This window comes from Bos mutus, chromosome 19, assembly GCF_027580195.1.
Source record: "Bos mutus isolate GX-2022 chromosome 19, NWIPB_WYAK_1.1, whole genome shotgun sequence".
NCBI classification, from domain to species: Eukaryota; Metazoa; Chordata; class Mammalia; order Artiodactyla; family Bovidae; genus Bos; species Bos mutus.
In genome coordinates this window covers 13,189,671-13,205,494 of record NC_091635.1, presented here as the reverse complement: position 1 = coordinate 13,205,494, position 15,824 = coordinate 13,189,671, and the positions used below count along the sequence as shown (strand labels likewise).

The 15,824-nt window shown below is 39.8% G+C and overlaps 1 protein-coding gene and 1 non-coding gene across 2 annotated transcripts in view; one reads left to right on the top strand and one right to left on the bottom strand.

Annotated features, from left to right (window-relative positions):
- Nucleotides 1–901: 901 nt before the first annotated feature.
- The window catches only part of RABEP1 (rabaptin, RAB GTPase binding effector protein 1), a 96,728-nt gene continuing 81,805 nt past the window's right edge, over nucleotides 902–15,824 (top strand). Inside the window, 1 exon segment of the mRNA XM_070389291.1 lies at nucleotides 902–1,146. Within this exon segment, the coding sequence (XP_070245392.1) occupies nucleotides 1,113–1,146 (34 nt within the window). The 5' untranslated portion in view covers nucleotides 902–1,112.
- TRNAE-CUC (transfer RNA glutamic acid (anticodon CUC)) lies at nucleotides 3,209–3,281 on the bottom strand. The gene has a single exon. It is a non-coding gene; the product is annotated as a tRNA-Glu (tRNA).

The following is a 15,824-nucleotide window of genomic DNA, read 5'->3' as shown; positions in this document are numbered from 1 at the left end:
GTCCATGTCCATGGGATTTTCCAGGTATTGCCTTCTCCAGGCATCTGTGTACACAGAAGCTCAAATGTCTGAGTGACATGCCCCTCCCCCAAGCACAGCTGCCCCTTAGCCACTTCTAGGGGTCCCCAGACTCTACCTTAGAGAACATGGCCTGGAGAAGAGCCCCAGTCATTTGGGGAGGGAATTCAGGGGTCACAAGTTCCAAGAACTTGGTCCTGAAAGAGAAGCACAGACGCCAGGTGGGCATGGTCCCTGGACATTATGTAAGGAATGCGCTCAGAGCTAGGGCAGAGGTGCACCTCTAATGTGTGTACCTATGCCCAGGTGTAAGGGCGATATTGTCTGCCTACCATCTTCTCCCTCTCCCCTCGTGGGTGCAAGAACTGTGTCTGGCTGTATCCCCATCACCTCTCATGATGCGTGGCACTGAAAAGTCATAGCGCACATAGGTGCGTGATGGAAAGTACCTAAGAAACAGTTCCGCACACTTCATTTAAACTTTTAGTAGCCATTATACAGGCAAAGGCTGTGAGGTTTAAAGAGGTTAAGTGACTCGCCCAAGGTCACACAGCTAGAAGAGGTAGAGGCTGGATTTCCACTAATTTCATGATCTAGCCTCCTCTCTTGCCCTTCTTTTTGTATTTATTTTTTCCTCGCCTCTATTCTGGGGCGGATGGCTGGGAGCTTCCCCTGAACAAGGCCTGGCCTTTCCCGCCGCAGCTCTCCTCCCGTTCCCCCTCCCCCTCCTCATCTATTCAGCCGCCTCCTCCCCCACCACGCCCCCCGCCCTTCCTCCAGCCTCCGCCTCGCGCTGCGTGCCCCTCCCTTCGCGAAGCCCCTCCCCTCCCCTCAGGGCGACGTCACGTGCCGCCCCATCCCCCCGCGCCTGCGCACTGCTTATTTCCCGCTGTCAGGATGAGGAGGCGGAGGTCGGCGCTCGGGTCCGTCTCTGCCCGCGGCTGTGGCGGCGCCGGCGGCTTCAGCCTTAGCGGTTCCTCCCTGGGCGGCGGCGGCGGCGGCTCGGTCGACGCCTCCTCCGCCAGCTGAGCCCGTGGGAGCCCGGGACGCCGCTTCCCCGCCCATCCCTGCTCTCCGAGGCCGGCCGCCCGGCCATGGCGCAGCCGGGCCCGGCTCCTCAGCCTGACGGTGAGGCGCCCACCATGGCAGGCGCGGCGGGCGCGGCCTGCCCGGCGCCGGCGTCGCGAGGGGACCTGCGGGTGGCGGGAAGGGCGCGCATAGGCCCCGGAGGTGACCCCGCCGGGCGGAGGCGGGAGCGCGCGGGGTCCGGCGCTGGCTGCACGCGAGGGCGGTGCGAGGGCCCGGACGGCCGTCTCTGGCAAGGGGGCGGGAGGTGCCGGCGTTGTGGCCGTGGCTGGGGTGGGGGCGGAGTGAGGGGGTGCGGGTGAGCTGGGGAGCGTTGAGAGGGAGCTGCTCTGGGTAGCGGTGGGACCGGCACGTGGGTTCTGCCCGTGAGGAGGATGGAAATCAGGAACATGTGCTATATTCGTTAAAAGAAAAAGAAATTGCTTAGGTAGTGGTGATGTGCCCTCCCCACGCCCCGCCTCCGTCCATGTCACTGAACGCTTTGAGCTCAGTTTTGTGGCATGAAACTTAACTGGCTCGGATCAGAAACTGGTTTTAGTAGGGTTCCTTGAGAGGCGTCTTGGCTTAATGGTTAAGTGCTGGGGCCTGGGCGTCTAAAGCACCTGGAGCCTTCACCAACAAGCACTATGCAGTTTTCTTAGCCTCTTTGAACTTGAGTGTTCTCATGAGAAGAGATTCATTCGTGCCTTTATTTTTTGTCTATAAGGGAGGTAACGTGACTTTACATAAAGTGATTAGTATTAAGGCGGTATTTGGGAATGCTGAAGTCGAGGCAAAAACGTGTCTTTTATAGCACTTCCATCCATGGAAGGAGAAAGAGCCCTATCCTAAATAGTCCCAGGTGGTTGTCAGGCCTTCCCGACCTCTGGGAAGTTGGCTAAGCCCTGCTTCAGAGAGTGACCACATGGTTCCAGGTGTTACTGTTTTGTGCCTGGTCCTTGGCAAGGTACTGTTGTATCTGGGAGTGAGAGTTCTTTCAGGTGTATTTCTATAATCAGCGTGTGTGCTTAGCACCTTTAAGTGTGAGTGGAATGTTGGGATTTGGCAACTGGCACATAGTTGGTGCTTAAAAACTTGCCTTTGCCTAGGGTTGTCTCTTAAGATAATATTTCACGGAAACCTGATTCTTTGATCGCCTTTGAGGAACGTGAAACAATGTTACCAGATTTTAATGCTAACTTCTTTCTTGGAGTGTACTCTAAAGCCTGTTTGCCTCTAGGTTTAGGTTTTAGCTGCCTGAGGAGAGATGTCTAGCACCCACACACCTGGAGTTGCCTGAAACTCTGGATGCTGTTTCTGTTTCAGTAGATGGGAGGCATTCTCTGGTGGACTGTTGGAGGAAACGAGTTTTCAGGCTACCTTTTAATCCTCACCTTTTGCATGTGGTGTCAGGGAAGAAAACGTTGCGCTTCTACAAACACCTCTTTGTTATTGCAGACAGAGGCAGAGTCGAGGGAGCCCCACTGGCTTCTGGTTCTGATCTGGAGTGGTAGGTATGCTTAGCTGGCGGCTGCCTTCTCTTGAGTTGCATGGAAACAAACGTCTAGGGCGGCTCAGGTGACATGACAGTCCGGAATCAAAATTCCCTCCCTCTTTCTAGATGTGAAATGGTCTTCCTTGTAAATAGGGAGAAGTGACTAAGCACTTGAAAGAGGCTAGGAAAAATTAGCTTCAAGAAATCATGATTTATTCCCTGTTTTTTCCCTGTTTATTCCCTGTTTTTCAAATCCTGTGACTATGGGATGAGATTTAGTTTGCATGGATTGCAGTCTTTTCAATTAGTATAGTAAATGAGCAGCCACAGCTACTGTTAACAAAAGGAGAGAGAATTCGGTGTATTTGAGTGATTTGTGTCTGTGTCTTCTTAGAAATTCATCTTGGGGGATTTAATTTTTCTCTTTTGCTGAACTTAATATAGACCACTACTTAACACTTTAGTTTTAAGCACACTTGAATTTCCTAGCCCTGCTGTTATTAAAACATTGAAGAATTCTTTTGCGTTAAACTGACAGTAAAAGGTAACTTTTGCTTTTTGACTTTAATCTAGCTTTTATTCCTTTTTATTTTTTTCTTTGACCGCGCTGCACGGCTCATAGGATCTTAGTTCCCTGGCCAGGGATTGAACCCAGGCCCTCGGCAGTGAGAGCACAGAGTCCTAACCACTGGACTGCCAGGGAATTCTCAGGTATCCCATTTTAGAAGCAGTTTTAATTTACGTTGATGTTGTTTTCTTTTCTTTCTTTGACATATCTTTTATTTTTCATGGAGATATTGTAGGTTAAAAAAAGAACTGATTTGTGTGTAAAATCTATAGGTTAAAGTGTAATAATTTTCTTGTTTGGTCGCTAAGTCATGTCCAACTCTTGTAACCGCTTGGACTGCATCATGCCAGGCTCCTCTGTCCTCCAGTATCTCCCAGAATTTGCTTAAGTTCATGTCCATTGAGTCAGTGAGGCTATCTAACTATCTCATCCTCTGTTGTCCCCTTCTCCTTCTACCCTCAATCTTTCCCGACATCAGAGTCTTTTCCAGTGAGTCGGCTCTTTGAATGCTGTGGCCAAAGTATTGGAGTTTCAGCATCAGTCCTGCCAGTGAATATTCATGGTTGATTTCCTTTAGGTTTGACTGATTTGATTTCCTTGCAGTCCAAGTCCTTATTTTGTAAGTTTTTTAAAAACTGTTTTTTGGATTGTGCACCTTAGTTTACTCATTTAGAGCGAAGGTAACTTTAATAGTCAAATTTCAGCTGATTATTTTATCTTGAGAATTCAAAGAGTATATATAATGTAAACTATTTCAAACTGTAATATTTTAAAATCTAAGTTAAACTCTTAGAAGCATTTGCTCTGATTTTACTTCATTTCTTATTTAAAAGCACTATATTCTAAATTCCTTCCATTAAAAAAGGATGGCTATTAAGTATGCCTTCTCTCATCTCTGAGAGGAAACCAGTACTTGACTGGTTTCTGTAAATTTGACTGGTTTCTATAAACTTCTGTACTTGACTTTTTTCTATAAATTTCATAGACTTTTCCCCCTGAAATGGACATGATTTACATACATAGGTGTGCAACTTGTCTATTTCACTTGTAAATGATAACTATACTTATATACTTGTAAATGGTAATGTGCCTATAAATGCGCTATAGACACTGCATGCATTATCTCAGGGAATCTTGAGGTTAGTGAAGTGGATACTATTATAATATTGTTCCTGTTTTATTGATGAGGAAACTGAAGCACAGAGAAGTTAAAAAGTGCCTAGAATTGCCTAGCTAGGAAGTGAGGGGAGCCAGGATTCAAATCCAGGTTATCTGATGCCAGAGCCCCCTGATCTGTTTACTAGATCGTGGGCTACTTTCCAGTTGATTGCTACAGATGTGCCTCATTCTTTTTAAAGAATGTTGTCATATAACATGTACCAAATAAACATGATTTATTTGCCTCTATCTTTATTGGTAGATAAGTAGATTGCTTTCAATTTTTCCATTTTATAAGTAGTTCTGGTCTAGATATTTTTGGACATACTTTTCAGGTACTTCTGTAAGACTACTGAATTAAAGGGCATGAGCTCTGAGTGATTTAAATTTTAATAGCTATTGCTAGCTTACTCTCAAAAAGTATCAGTTTACATACCTGCCAATAATATATGAGAAGGTAGATTTCCCCTACACTCTTATAAACCCTGGATAATGTCAGTTGTTTTAAAATTGTATCTTCTGATAGACCCCCCCCAAAAATCTACAGTTAATAAATGTTTGTGTGCCTAGTCTAGGCAGAGCTCTAGGAAATAAAATGATGAAAAAAACCCAGTCCTTGTTCCTAAGTAGTGAAGCAGAAGGCTGTTAGTTAATCCCACAGACAAGTGTAAAACTGTTAACAAATGTGAGTGTGTACTACTTGCCAGGCACAATTCTAGATATTTGGAATATATCAGTGGACCACACAGATAATAAAAAGCCCTGCCCTGGCATGGGAGAAACAGATATTAAACAACAAACATCAGCAAATCATATGGATTGTTAGGTGATAAGTGCTATGGAAAAAGAAAAAAAATGAAGCAGAGTAAAAGGAGGCGGGGTAGGCTGGTTTTAAATAGAGTGGTCAGAGTAAGCTTGTTGAGAATGTGACATTTGACCAAAGACTTGAAGATGATAGAAGAGCTAATATGTGGATATCTGAAGGAAGAGTATTCCAGACAGAGGGGTCAATTTTTGCAAATGCCTTAGTGAAGGAATGTGTCTGTTACGTTTGAGGGATGGCATGAAGGTCAGTGTGGCTAGAATGAAATTATTGGGTGGGTGGTAGGATGTGGGAGAGGAAGGGAGAAGTGAGCAGTAAAATAAGAGGTGAAAGGTCACAGGTATTATAGGGCCCTAGAGCATTTTGTAAAGATTGACTTTCACTGTGGGGAATCATTGACAGTGTTTTGAGCTGAGGAATGGTGTGATCTGACTTACATTTAAGAAAAAAAACAACCCCAAACCCAATCACTCTGGTTGCTAGATTGGCAACAGAGTTAAGGCAGGCAAGGGAGGTGTAATTAGTACTATAGATCATCTGAAATTTATTTATTTTTAAACTTAACAGATAAAGTTTAATATAAAGAATTATTAACTAAATAGATATTCCTTCTCCAGGAAATCTTCCTAGTCCAAGAATCGAACTGGGGTCTCCTGCATTGCAGGCGGATTCTTTACCATTTAAGCCCACATAAGAGATTACTTAAGGGAAAAAGAAAAGCCTGAAGAATACAGGAATAGTAGAGATAGCGATCAGCTGTGGTCTCTAGGGCTAAGGGAGAGCACCCAAGGAAGAAACACATCTTTAAGAGGCTGCTCCCAGAGATCCAGACTTGGTTGGAGTAGGTGCACCTGTGGTCCTCTGAAGGGCAGAGCTCCCTGGAAAGCTGCTTTCTGGCCTGCTGGGGGAACCTGCCTGAATCTGGAATTCATATTTGATGTGACATAGGGCTCTAACTTAATTTTTCTTCCAAGGTGTTGGTGATGGACAGTGAGGCCTGGTGCATTGCAGTCCATAGGGTCGCAAAGTCGGATAGGACTGAGCGACTGAACTGAAGGTGTTAAATCTAGTTGTTTTAACACCATTTTATTCAATAATACATATATTTGGTTTATTATTACTTGATAAAGCTGCCAACCACTAAACTTGATCTGAAACACAAAATCCCTGAGGTTAACCTCTCACAGTCTTAACTACTTCAGAGTGCCTACATGCAGTAGCCTGGGGTTGTGTAATAATCCTTTAATTGTATGTCTTACCTGATTACGCAGTGGATGGAATTGCCTTTGAATCTTAAGGACTCTGATTTTGGTTTTTATTTAGTGAAATTTGATGTGTTGTTCTTGTATAGTCATTAAATTGGGTTTAGTCTTCATAGGAGTATTTTGTAAACAATTGTTCTCTTTTGTGTAGTATTCTGCATAGTTCCGATTTCAGGAATTTTATGATATAGTGGAGGAATGAACCTTAGGAACAGTAATGTGAAATGAGGAGGTGCCTAGTGTTAGTACATTGTTCTTCTCTGGAACACAAGGGAAACAACTACAAGTAAAAGAACAGGGAAGGCTGTGTTGGAAGGTGACTTTGTTCAGTTTTTCTCATTAGAGACTAATGGACGAGTCAAAATCAATCTTATTTTCTTTTCCACACAAAAAAGGTCTAGATATTTAAAGAGCTTGCTTCCATCTTGGCAGTTCCTCATATGAGGGTTCTGTACCCTCTCCATTCTTCGTCATTTCCTCTGCTTGGCTAGCCAGATGTTCCAGTACCATGTAGCTAGTTAGTGCTCTTCCTAAAATGGTGTCCCTAAAATTTCAGAATATTCCAGACATGGAGTCCATGTGACTTACGCATTGAACATCTAAGATACTCTTTTGATTAAAACTCTCAACTCTGTTTAATGTGTGGTAACATTCCCTCAAATTTGTTTTGTTTCTCTGTATCGTATTAGTTCATAATAAAATAAAAGCTGTGGTTTATTGAACTGTTACATGCCTTGCTCTGTGCTGTGTGTTTTTTAAATGACTACTTTTTCAATATTCACTATAGACCAGATACCATGCTAGACACTGGGGATACAGATATTGTTACAGGTTTTAATAAATCAGTAGACACTATTTTTTAGAGTAGTTTTAGTTTCACAGCAAAACTGAATGGAAAGTACAAATTGAACAGAAAGTACAAGGAGCCAGAAGTTTCCTTGTACCCCCTCCCCATTTCCCCACCATCAGCATTCCACAGCATTCCACCAGTGTAGGAAGTTTGTAAGTAATCGATGAACCTGCACGTCATTATCAGCCCAAGTCCATTTACATTATTCACTCTTAGTGTTGTACATTCTGTGGGTTTGTTTCCCTGCCTAGGAAATCCCCTGTGTTCTACCTACTCATCTGTCTTTTCCCCTAGATCCTTGGCAAACACTGATCTTTTTACTGTTTCCATGGTTTCTGCCTTTTCTAGAATGTTATATAGTTGGAATCATACAGTTATGTGGCCTTTTCAGATTGCTTCTTTCATTTAGTAATACAAATTTAAGGTTTCCTCATGTCTTTTTGTGGTTTGGTAGCCCATTTCTTTTTTTTTTTTTTAAGGACTGATTAATATTCCATTTTCTGGATGTACCAGTTATTGAAGGACGTCACGATTGCTTCCAAGTTTTGACAGTTACCAATAAAACTTCTGTAAAGCAGGTTTTTGTGTGGATGTAAGTTTTCCACTCATTTGGCTAAATATTAAGGAGTGTGATTGCAGGATCATATGGGAAGAGTATGTTGAAGTGGGTGTACCATTTTGCATTCCCACCAGCCATAAATGAGAATTCTTGTTCCACTTTTTCCAGCATTTGTTCAGCAAGTGTCTGTGTTTTGGATTTTAGCCATTCTAGTAGATGTGTGGTGGTATCTTTAATTGTTTTAATTTGCAGTTACTGAAAAACACATGATGTTGAACTTACTACTGTTTGTATATCTTCTTTCGTGAGGTGTCTGTTCAGAATTTTTGCATAACTTTTAATGAGATTGTTAATTTTCTTATTGTTTAGCTTTAAGAGGGCTTTGTATATTTTGGATCACAGGACTTTATCAGATATGTCTTTTGCAAGTATTTTCTCCAGATCTGTGGCTTGTCTTATTCCCTTGGCAACGTCTTTCACAAGCAGAAGTTTTAAATTTAATGAAACCCAACTTATAATTATTTCTTTCATGGATCGTACATTTGGTGCTATATCTAAAAAGTCATTGTCGTCTAGATTTTCCCCTATGTTTTGCTCCAGGAGTTTTATAGTTTTGCATTTTACATTTAGGTCTGTGACTCACTTTGACTTATTTTTTGTGAAGGCTGTAAGGTCTATATCTAAATCCTTTTTTCTTTATTTTTGCATGTGGATATTCAGTTGTTCCAGCACCATCATTTGTTGAAAAGGCTGTTGTTTCTTCATTGAATTGCCTTTTCTTTGTCACAGATCAGTCATCTATATTTGTGAGAATCTATCTACTTCTAGGCTCACTGTTTCTGTTCCATTTATGTATTTGCTTGTTCTTTCATGTTGTTCAGTCACTCAGTTGTGTCCAACTCTTTGAGACCCCATGGACTGTAGCATGCCAGGCTTCCCTGACCTTCATCATCTCACAGAGTTTGCTCAAACTCATATCCATTGAGTCGGTGATGCCATCCAACCATCTATCTCATCCTCATCATCATCTTCTCCTGCTTTCTATCTTTCCCAGCATCAGGGTTTTTTCAATGGAGTCAGTTCTTCGCATCAGGTGGCCAGAGTATTGGAACTTGAGCTTCAGCAGCAGTCCTTCCAATGAATATTCAGGGTTGATATCCTTTAGGATTGACTGGTTGGATCTTCTTGCTGTCCAAGGTACTTTCAAAGGTCTTTTCCCTCACCGTAGTTCGAAAGCATCAGTTTTTTGGTGTTCAGCCTTTTTTATTGTCCAGCTCTCACATCTGAACATGACTACTGGAAAAACCATAGCTTTGACTATACACACCTTTGTAGGCAAAGTAATGTCTCTGTTTTTTAATACACTGTCTAGGTTTGTTACAGCTTTTCTTCCAAGGAGCAAGTGTCTTTTAATTTCATGGCTACGGTCACTGTCCACAGTGATTTTGGAACTTATAGTCTGTCACTGTTTCCATTGTTTACCCATGTTTTTCATGAAGTGATGGGACCAGATGCCACGACCTTCATTTTTTGAATGTTGTTTTAAGCTACGGTTTTCACTCTCCTCTTTCACCTTTATCAAGAGGCCCTTTAATTCCTCTTCACTTTCTACCGTAAGGGTGGTGTCATCTACATATCTGAGGTTATTGATATTTCTCCGTATAGTCTTGATTCCAGCTTGTGCTTCATCCAGCCCAGTATTTTGTATGATGTACTATGCATATAAGTTAAATAAGCAGGGTGACAGTATACAGCCTTGACATACTCCTTTCCTAATTTTGAACCAGTGTGTTCAATGTTGGGTTCTAACCATTGCCTCTTGACCTGCATAAAGGTTTTGCAAAAGGCAGCTAAGGTGGTCTGGTATTCCCATCTCTTTAAGAATTTTCCAGTTTGTTGTGGTCTGCACATTCAAAGGCTTTAGCCTAGTCAATGAAGCAGATGTATATATTTTTCTGGAGTTCTGTAGCTTTTTCTGTGATCCAGCAGATATTCATAATTTGATCTCTGATTCCTCTGCCTTTTGTAAATCCTTTTGTACATCTGGAAGTCCTCAGTTCACATGCTGTTGAAGCCTAACTTGAAGGATTTGAGCGTTACTTTGCTAGCATGTGAAATCAGTGCAGTTGTGCAGTAGTTTGAACATTCTTTTTGGCATTACCCTTCTTTGGGATTGGAATAAAAACTGAACTTTTCCAGTCCTGTGGCCACTGCTGAGTTTTCCAAATTTGCAGGCATATTGAGGGCAGCACTTTAACAGCATCATCTTTTAGGATTTGAAATAGCTTAGCTGGAATTCCATCACCTCCACTAGCTTTAGTCATAGTGATTTTTCCTAAGGCCTACTTGACTTCACACTCCAGGATGTCTGGCTCTATGTGAGTGATCACACCATCATGGTTATCTGGGTCATTAAGATCTTTTTTTGTGTAGTTCTTCTCTGTATTCTTGCCACCTCTTCTTAATATCTTATGCGTCTGTTAGGTCCATACCGTTTCTGTCCTTTATTGTGCCTATCTTTGTGTGTATGTGATTTTAAATTTCTTAAAAATATTTTTTTGCATCAGAAATAAAAATGCTTGTAAAAATTTATAAATGTATAATATGAATGGAAAAGTCCATATAAGCTCATAAACTTGCCTCTCAAAGATAAACACTGTTAAAGATCTGCTATATATTTTTCTGTTTTTTTAAAAAGAAATGTATATTCTGATGATTTAAAAGTGGAGTCACGGTGTATATGCTTTTCTCAACTCTCTTTTTCTTTACTTTGTTTTTGATATAGATAATGTTACTATTTTTGAAATAGATCACTTTTGTGGCTGCATAATATAGCTGCTGCAGTCCATGGGGTTCAAAAAGTCAGACAGGACTGGGCAACTGAACAACAATATAGATGCACTGTAATTTTTTAAAGTAAGTCCTCATTGATAAATATTCATGCCATTACAATAAAACTTCAGCGAATATCCTTGTACCTGTCTTCACACCCTCACATGAGGATTTTTGTGTCACAAATTGCTTGAACCAAAATTACTGAGTCAAAGGATGAATGTTTAAAAAGTTAATGGTTAATGTCAAATTCTCTTTTAGAAAGGTTCGACAGTTTACAGGCTCACGGTCAGGGTATAAGAGAGCTTGTTGTTGTTTAGTCACTAAGTTCTGTCCGACTCTGTGACCCCGTGGACTGTAGCCTGCCAGACTCCTCTGTCCATGGAATTTCCCAGACAAGAATACTGGAGTGGGTTGCCATCTCCTTTGCCAGGGGATCTTCCAGACCCAAGGATTGGACCCAAATCTCCTGCATCTCAGGCAGATTCTTTACTGTGAGCCACCTGGGAAGCCATATGAGCGTTTATAGCTCCTTAATTTAACAAATTAAATTCTTTGCATGTGGGGAAGTTGACCTCATTATCATGTGTGTAGCAAAAATTTCCCCCATTTTGTATATTTATTTTGAGATGTTTTGGCATATGGAAATATTTTAACTTCGTGTGACTTCTCAGTGTTTTCCTTCAGTTCAGTCACTCAGTCGTGTCTGACTCTTCAACACCATGGACCGCAGCACGCCAGGCTTCCCTGTCCATCATGTGTTTTCCTTAGTGGCCTCTGGATTTCCTTTGTCTATGTTATCTTCTAGTATTTACTTTTTTAAAAGAAATATTTTTATTTGCTGCGTCAGGTCTTCGTTGTGTCATGTGAGATCTTTGGTTGTGGCTTGTGGGCTCAGTAGTTGCAGCGCCTGGGCTTATAGTTGGCTGTAGCATGTGGGACCTTAATTCCCCTCCCAGGGATCAGACTCTGAGTCCCCTTCTTTGCAAGGCGGATTCTTAATCACTGGACCACTAGAGAAGTCTCTAGTATTTACTTTTAAATGTTACATCACTTTGGAATTTATTTTGATGTAGGCACTGATTTAGAAATCCAGTTTTTATTAGAATTTATTTCAAATGGCTAGCCGGATAGCACATATAGTGATTTTTCTCCATTGATTTAGACATGTCACACTATTTATTACATGCTAAGTAGTACTTTGACCACCTCATGTGAAGAGTTGACTCATTGGAAAAGATGATGCTGGGAGGGATTGGGGGCAGGAGGAGAAGGGGACGACAGAGGATGAGATGGCTGGATGGCATCACTGACTCGATGGACGTGAGTCTGAGTGAACTCCGGGAGTTGGTGATGGACAGGGAGGCCTGGTGTGCTGCGATTCATGGGGTCGCAAAGAGTCAGACATGACTGAGCGACTGAACTGAACTGAAATATCCAGAAATACTTGAGTCCATTCCTGAATAGTGTTTTGTTTTTTGATTTATCTTTTCTGGTGTTATACCACATAGTTACAATGACTTTCCCCCTACTTTCTAGTGTTTTAATGTTTTAAAGAGCCAAGAACCTTCTAGAATTTTCCTGAACTCTTCCTAGGTATCTATTCATTCAGATAAAAGTTGGAATGATTACATTAGGTCTACTACCATGCTCCCTTAAGGCACTTTAAATGCATTAATTATTCAAATTTCTTAATGCTTTAAGGTTGGTATTCTCCCTATTTCACAGTTGAGGAAAGTTTAGTAAATTGCTCAGGCTTCATGACTATTTTCATTCCACCCACTATCTCTTAGGTCAGGTTTAGTTAAGTAAACTCTCATCATTAAAAAGAGGGCAAAATTAAAACACCAAGGGTTTTTTTTTTTTTTTCCCTGCCATAAAGTACAAAGAAAGTTCAAAGAAAACTGGACTTATTACTGGTAATCGTATGCTTTGGGATATTTTGTCATTTTAGTGTATTTCTGGCCATGTTTTATATCAACAAATACAATTTTTAAGGAGTAGAACGTATTGCACATGTAGTTTTGTATTCTTTTTTTTTTTTTTTTAATTATTTTTATTTGGCTGTGCTGGGTCTGAGTTGCAGCATGTAGAATCTTCGATCTTCAGCTGCACGAGGAATCTTTAGTTGCCATATGCGAACTCTTAGTTGTGGCATGTGGAATCTAGTTTCCCGGCCAGGGATGGAACCCTGGGCCCCCTGCATTGGGAACTCAGACCACCAGGGAAATCCCTCTATTTTTGATAATGATATAAAATTTATTCCCGTGGCGGATTCATGTTGGTATGGCAAAACCAATACAATATTGTAAAGTAATTAGCCTCCAATTAAATAAATTTATATAAAAAAAGTCTGTAAGTATATCATAATTTATTTTCCTGTTTCTGCCTCTTTGATTATTTGTAAGATCTTGCTGTTAGTAAATAACTATAGGAGACATAGTAAATAACTATGTCTTATTCTAGTTTACATTTCTCCCATTAGTACTGATGGCTTTTAGTGTAACCTCATTCCTGTTAACATTAAGTATAGATTAAAATTTTTATTACCAATAGCATAGACAAATGCTATTGCTGTTTTAAGTTACTAAATGCAACTTAAAACAGCAATAAGATATGTTTTGATGGGTGTGATTAGGCTTTAAAAATGTATTGACCATTTGTTTTCTTTGTGCATTGCCTCTTCATGTCCTTTGTCATTTTCTTATTAATTTATAAATATCTCTTTTATGGCCATTGGCCTTTGTCATTTATTTGTTACAGATGCTTTTAGAGTTTTATTCTTTCTCTTATTGCTAATGTATGGTATAGAGAAGCCTAAGGAGTCTTTTGAACAAACTTGATAATGCTTTGATACTTTCAAAGACTTGCTTTATCTCAGTGTCAGATATCCGCTTATACTTTTTTCATTTTTGTTTCTTTCCTAAATTGTTGGCCATTTTTTTCCGTATCATTTGAATTTTCTGACTTGTTTCTATATGAAACTGTCAAGTTAGGAATTTTAGATAAAATTAATATTGCCTACTGCAAGCAATTCAGAAAATGTAGAAAAGCATAAAGAAAAAAAGATTAGCCAAGATAATATCCATTCACTTGTTGGTTTATTATCTTTGCAGAGTTTAATATGTATAATCTATGAAAAAACTCTTAAAAATTGAAAATTCTAATACTTATATAGGATGTTGTTCCCATTCAAAAAACATTTTATTTTTAATGACTGCATGGTATTCCATTGCATGGATTCCATAATATTAATTAGGTCTGTCAGTATATATTTATTAATAGTTAATTTTTTTCTACTACAGTTAACACTATTGTAAACATCCTGCTACATATGTCTCTAAATATTTATGCAAATACTTACCTTAATCCTTATTAGTTGTTCAAAGGTTATGTGCATGTAAATTTTGATACTTTTGATATACATGCATTTTGATGTATTCTTCTGTGTCAGGAATACTTGTCCCCCACAGCAATTGGAAATCCAGTCCCAAGTGACTCAAGGGTTGATTTTTTTGTGTATGACAAGTTTAGAAGTAAAGCATTCCAAGGCTGGTTCAATTGTTCAAGGATGTTCAAGATCCAACTTCCTTCTATTTTCTTCCTGTGTCAGCCTGTTTGCTCACATTTTTATTATTTTTTGTTACTTATTAAGTTCTGATTTCCTTTTGGAAATACTTGTTCTTTTAAATCTTTGAGTATTTTCTTTCTTTTTTCTTTTAATATTTTCTTAGTTCCATTTGTTGGGTTCTCTGTTTTAGGTATGTGGATCATCCTTTTATTGGACATTATCTGTTTCTCAGAGCTGTTTTCCTCTTTCATTGCTTTACTTTTTTCCTTCCTAATTCATTTAGATTATTTCAGGTCTTTTTGATCTGTAACAAAATTGATTAATTGGTTTTCTAATGTTGGGACAGATTTTGTTGAGATAAACTCAACTTGGTTTTGCTGGGTTGTTGCGTATCTGCTGCTGCTAAGTCGCTTCAGTCGTGTCCGACTCTGTGCGACCCCATAGACGGCAGCCCACCAGGCTCCCCCATCCGTGGGATTCTCTAGGCAAGAATACTGGAGTGGGTTGCCATCTAGATTGGGTTTAATAATATGTTAATGTCTTTTTTTTAATTTGAAAAAATTCATAAGTGAGATTGGCCTATGGTTTTCCATTTTGGTACTACCTTGGGTTTTGGTACCTTGGTTATACTAGCCTAGTAAAATAGGGAAGCATTCCATCTTTTACTATGCTGAAGACAGTTTAAATAACAAAGGACATGTTTTTTATTCCCTGTAGATTTGTTAGAATTTGTTATGGTCTCTTTCAAGTTTCATCTTGAAACTTGTTTGGGCATCACTTTTCTTTTGTTAGGCATTTGCTTATTTCTATCTTTTGAAATTCTAATGTTTTGAAATAAATGCTTTAAAGAAGTAACATTCTTGTAATGAAATCTGTATATTCATCATTACTTCTTAGGATATATACTTGGTAGTGAAATTGCTTGGTTGAAAAGTATACAAAATTTTAAGACTTACTGTTGATTACTACCTAGTCCTCTGTCCTGAAATATATCCTGGATTTGCTTTAGTCAGGTATGGTAAGGAGACAGCATTTTAGGATTAGAATGGACTTAAAAAAATGAAGTATAGTTGATATATAATATGGTGTTAATTTCTGCCGTATAGCAAAGTAATTCAGATATATATATATATATATTCATATTCTTGCCCATTCTGGTTTATAACAGGATATTGAGTATAGTTCCTTATCCTATACAGTAGGACGTTGTTTATCAATTCTGTATATAATAAATAGTTTGCATCTGCTAACCCGAAACTCCCAATCCATCCATCCCCCATCCCCCTTGGCAACCACAAGTCTGTTCTCTGTCTGTGAGTCTGTTTCTGTCTTCTGGGTAAGTTCATTTGTGTCATATTTTAGATTCCACGTGTAAGTGGTATCATAATATGTCTTTGACTTACATCACTTAGCATGATAATCTCTAGGCCATCGATGTTGCTGTAAAAGGCATTATTTCATACTTTTTTATGACTGAGTGGAATTCCATTGGATATATATACCACATCATCTTTATCAGTTCATCTGTCAGTGGACATTTAGGTTATTTCTATGCCTTGGCTATTGTAAATAGTGCTGCTTTGAACATCGGGGTGCATGTATCTTTTTGATTTGTAGTCTTGT